General features: G+C 42.8%; 2 protein-coding genes across 2 annotated transcripts; one reads left to right on the forward strand and one right to left on the reverse strand.

The window, feature by feature from the left end:
* Positions 1-74: 74 nt before the first annotated feature.
* On the forward strand, positions 75-361 carry LOC138861281 (mediator of RNA polymerase II transcription subunit 29-like; the record flags this gene model as incomplete). Its single annotated transcript, XM_070120243.1, is given in 1 exon segment — positions 75-361. A coding segment is annotated over 1 exon segment (226 nt), but the record flags the coding sequence as incomplete, so codon positions are not given.
* Positions 362-458: 97 nt separating this feature from the next.
* LOC113802220 (elongation factor 1-alpha) lies at positions 459-2666 on the reverse strand (the record flags this gene model as incomplete). Its single annotated transcript, XM_070120242.1, is given in 2 exon segments — positions 459-1685; positions 1884-2666. Coding segments are annotated over 2 exon segments (1386 nt in total). The 3' UTR covers positions 459-1052.
* Between the last annotated feature and the right edge of the window lie 2334 nt (positions 2667-5000).

Below are 5000 nucleotides of genomic sequence, written 5' to 3' on the forward strand. Positions count from 1 at the left end.
AAGGATAACATCTGTCACCATGTAAGCATGTTTTTGCTGCTCTTTATTTACCTTTTCAATTTTTTCTGTCCCCAGCAAACCGCCATCGATTGCCAGCTTCAGGGTGCCGCTTCCCAGAAATATACGCCAAGTCCAATCTCAACACCTCCAGTGGATGTTCAGAAATATGCCCATTATCTCTCGACTGTCCGAAATCAAGTCGTATATGCAAAGGACATCCATACTGCCCTTGTTGATGCTGCCACTAGCATGTCTAATATGAACACAACAACAATGACTACTATGGATAGTAGCAATTGATACATTTTTATGTCCTTTCAGTAGTGTATGTTATGGTCGCAAAATAAAAGGCAAATTTGAATTGGTAATTTTTCTGAACTCCTAAATTAAGGAATTCCAAATCACAAGAAAACCATCTAGAAGCAGTAAATTTTATGGATTAAAGTAAAGTCATCAGATGTATCTGCAGTTTTCCATTAGATGCACTTATCACAAGTGATGCTTCTAGGTCTTTATTTTTAGAAGTTTCACAATTAGGTCAGTGTCATATGTAGTCAAATCTTTTACATTTGACATTAAATGATAGAACCTAATGAAATCATTTGAATGAAGAGCTCTAGATATAGTGTAGGAACCCATTGCAGCTGCATGTTTTTTAAATAGATATAGTAGCACAAGCATTTAATAAATTAAAAAATATACAAAAAGATCAGCTTGATCAATGAAAGCAATCAACAATCTTTACTTTTAAAATTAATCTTGTACTACAGAACAAATTTAGTCCTGAGAATAAAAAGCAAGGGAACATTTAGATAATGTAAAATCAGGGCATTATATATTAAATGTAAACTTCAGGCATTCTTAACAAACCAAGTAACCAAAAAACATACGGCAAGCAAAATTTAATACCATTTTCTTTTCACTCTTTTCCATAAAGCATAGAAGTTGGGTCACAAATAAATCCATTCCATCCTTAGGTTTATTTTATAAAAAAAATTATTCATCTTAAAGACTAGATAACACAGTAAATCTCTATGCCTTTAAGATGTGGGTTACTTCTTCTTGAGGGCCTTTTCTGCGGCCTTGGTAGTCTTGCCAGATTGATCCTTCTTGTTGACCTCCTTGATCACACCCACAGCTACCGTCTGCTTCATGTCACGCACGGCAAAACGTCCAAGAGGAGCATACTGTTGGAAGGTCTCCACGCACATAGGCTTGCTGGGAATCATCTTCACAATGCAGGAGTCGCCGGACTTCACATGCTTGGGACAAGCTTCCAGCTCCTTACCAGTACGCCTGTCGATCTTGGTCAGCAGTTCGGCGAACTTGCAGGCAATGTGAGCAGTGTGGCAATCGAGCACAGGCGAGTAGCCAGCCTGGATCTGGCCAGGGTGGTTGAGGACGATCACCTGGGCGGTGAAGTCAGCAGCTTCCTTGGCTGGGTCGTTCTTCGAGTCGGAAGCGACGAAGCCACGCTTCAGATCCTTCACCGACACGTTCTTCACGTTGAAGCCAACGTTGTCACCAGGGACAGCCTCAGTAAGAGCTTCGTGGTGCATCTCCACAGACTTTACCTCAGTGGTGGGGCCAGTGGGGGCAAAGTTGACAACCATACCTGGCTTCAGGATACCAGTCTCCACACGGCCCACGGGCACTGTTCCAATACCTCCAATCTTGTACACGTCCTGTACGGAGGAGAGGAGAAATTCATTAGCAAGATCATTTCAAAGCTATACATACAATATTTCTCTCCTTCCCAAATGTAAACATACGATAACCATACAACTAAAATTCAACATTTAAATACCATACTTAGAAAATTACATCTGGACCATTAGACCTATATTACATTTGACATTTGAACAATTTCTTAGGATGCTTACCTGAAGGGGAAGACGGAGGGCCTTGTCCAGGGGTCTGGTGGGGGGCTCGATGTTGTCCAGGGCATCGAACAGGGTCTCGAATTCATAGTTGTCGCTCTTGCGCGAGATCTTCTGCTTCTTCCACCAGCCCATGTTGTCGGATTTCTCAAGCATGTTGTCGCCGTTGAAGCCGGAGATGGGGATGATGGGGACCACAGCTGGGTTGTAGCCCACCTTCTTGACGTAGGCGCTCACTTCCTTGTGGATTTCCTTGAAGCGATCCTCGGAGTACTTGGGCTCAGTGCTGTCCATCTTGTTCACAGCCACGATCAGCTGCTTCACACCCAGGGTGAAGCACAGCAACACGTGCTCGCGGGTCTGCCCGTTCTTCGAGATACCAGCTTCGAACTCGCCGGTACCGGCAGCCACGATCAGCACGGCGCAGTCGGCCTGGGACGTTCCGGTGATCATGTTCTTGATGAAATCGCGATGGCCTGGGGCATCGATGATGGTCACGTAGAACCTGTTGGTCTCGAACTTCCACAGGGCGATGTCGATGGTGATGCCGCGCTCGCGCTCGGCCTTCAGCTTGTCCAGCACCCAGGCGTACTTGAAGGAGCCCTTGCCCATCTCAGAGGACTCCTTCTCGAACTTCTCGATGGTTCGCTTGTCGATGCCACCGCATTTGTAGATGAGATGACCGGTAGTGGTGGACTTGCCAGAGTCTACGTGGCCCACCACCACGATGGAAATGTGGATCTTCTCCTTGCCCATGGTTACGAGTTAGACCGGAAGCTCGTTGATCTGAAAAGTTAAGATCATTAATTTCAGTAATACACCCCCTTTTGATCACACTGCACATCTTAAAATGCTACTTTAGCAATTCCTTCAATAATATTTGACTATTTACTTCCAATTAAAATAAAAATAAATAACCGACCCTAAAATGTTAAAGTTGACTTCAACAAGTTTATCACAAGTTACTCTAACCCAAGTTATTATAATGTGATGTGTTCTCAGACAGCCAATTCAGGTTTTAGAAGGTTTAAAGAATATTCATAGCAAGAAAAATTCGAGTCAAGAAAACACGGTTCCATATGGTGTTCAGCAGGCTTCCCAGCCGGCACTCCCAGCCAGCCCCAGCCAGCCACGCTTCCCGGGCGTGGCGGCGTCACTTCATAACTCGAGTTAACAAAAAACTAAAACTAACTTTTCTATTCAAAAGTTTTTAGAAACTTTTATGTGGGACTTTGGATAATCACCAGAAGACCTTACAATCTGTAGTAGCAATCGCCTATGGCATTTTTTTTCTCCACCATGACAACCCTCCCCCCCTTGCTAACCACCGTCACCCCAGCCGGCAAGTTATCATGCTTGTTTAACGAGTTTTGTCAGCAAGTATTGAGACGTTTCTCATTTTAATACTTCAAATAGTGGAGTAACCCACTATATATTATACTGGTAGACTTTTTAAGGGACTTCCTTAAACAAAAAGACATAGAAGCTAACAAAAGACATGTTACCAGCAAACAGCTGCACGGTCGGCTCGCAACACAAAGTAAACTTCCAAGAGAAATTCATATATTTGTAAATTGTGCGAAGATCACTTAAAAGCCACGTATAACTTACAATCAACGTTCGAATAAACTCACCTGAATGACTAGATAAAGCTTTTGATTCTCAGGCAGCCCAAGTGCGATGTGTACTGCTCAGAGAACCCGGCCAGACTGACGCCTGCACGAGCCACGCGGTCACTTGTCACCATGTGACTCACAGCCCACACTCCACGTGGTGTAATCCCGCGTTCATTACATCCCTTTAACAAAGGTTCAGCTACTTTTTAAAACATTTAAAGTGAATCTATTATTTTGTGTTATTTTAATGTTAATTATGGCCAATTCTGAAGCACATAGAAAGGAGCATTGGTGACGTCATCTGACGTCAGGAACATGCTACTTCCAGGCCAATCAATTTCTCGATTCGCTGCCATATGGTTTGATCTTCGCCCGATAAAATCCTGGAAGTTTGCAATTCCATTTCTATTTCGCACACGACCAGGAAAGATTTCTTTACAACTTACGAAACTGGATTTTAAAAACAATATAATTAATGTGACTCCAATACTATGAAATCCCGGGTTTCCTATATGGATTACAGTGTTAAAGGAGGTTCTAATTTCAGTCTGGTGCATACAGACTGATATTTACCCCGTTTGCATTATGCACCAGTATACAAGGCGAAAAATACTAGCTGAAACTATTGCTACAACGGGAAGATTATTGCGCATGCCATTATGGCAATCTACAAGTCCACGCGGGGTCTGCTAGCTCCTCATCCCCCCCCCCGACCCCCCACACCCCCTGTCAACTACGAGAGGATACACAACCCTAACATGCTGCGAGGCTAAGATTCGCAATGCAGGATTTTAGTGTCGTGCCTTTGACTCGCATTTCAACACGTCCTAAGTACAGAATAGCTTTACTGAATTGTAAAATTTTTCTAATATTTTTTAAGCAGAATACGATACGTAGAACTACCCTAAAAAAAGACAAGACAGTGCTAGTGCTGCCTCAATTTTAATTCAATGATAGGTCTATATTAAACTTGCAATATAAATTGCCTGAAAGCGTCTTATCCTACATGAAATCCATTTTCGATCACGCTTTTGCACTGTAGCTTCTGGTACCCCCCCCCCCCCCCTGTGAAGACGCACTCCACTTGCCTGACTTGGCAGGTTGGCTGTACTGGAGATTTAAATTAGCATTCTTTAGTCGCAGATACCTTCAAAAGCTTGCATCACCTGCATATATTCAACAGTTGCTATAGTACAACGAAACTTCTGGGATACTGAAAATTAAATAATAACGTTTTCAACTAAATGTTTTTCCCTACTTTTAAAAATATTTAGGCTTTCTAAGAAGCTTACTCGGTTACCATTACCGAGAGCGACGCACAGAGGGAAATGGTCATCGTCATCTTATAAGCGCATAAAAACTATTACAAGCAATATGGGTACAGTTGTTTCGGCCCCATATTTACCGCTATATGAAAATATCCGCTGCACATCACTATTCAGTCTAAAATACCCTCATACAGCCAGAGGTCATAAGGTCTTTTTTCAATCAGTTCTTGCAGGTA

The sequence above is a fragment of the Penaeus vannamei genome, unplaced genomic scaffold (genome assembly GCF_042767895.1).
Source record: "Penaeus vannamei isolate JL-2024 unplaced genomic scaffold, ASM4276789v1 unanchor3942, whole genome shotgun sequence".
Classification (NCBI taxonomy): domain Eukaryota; kingdom Metazoa; phylum Arthropoda; class Malacostraca; order Decapoda; family Penaeidae; genus Penaeus; species Penaeus vannamei.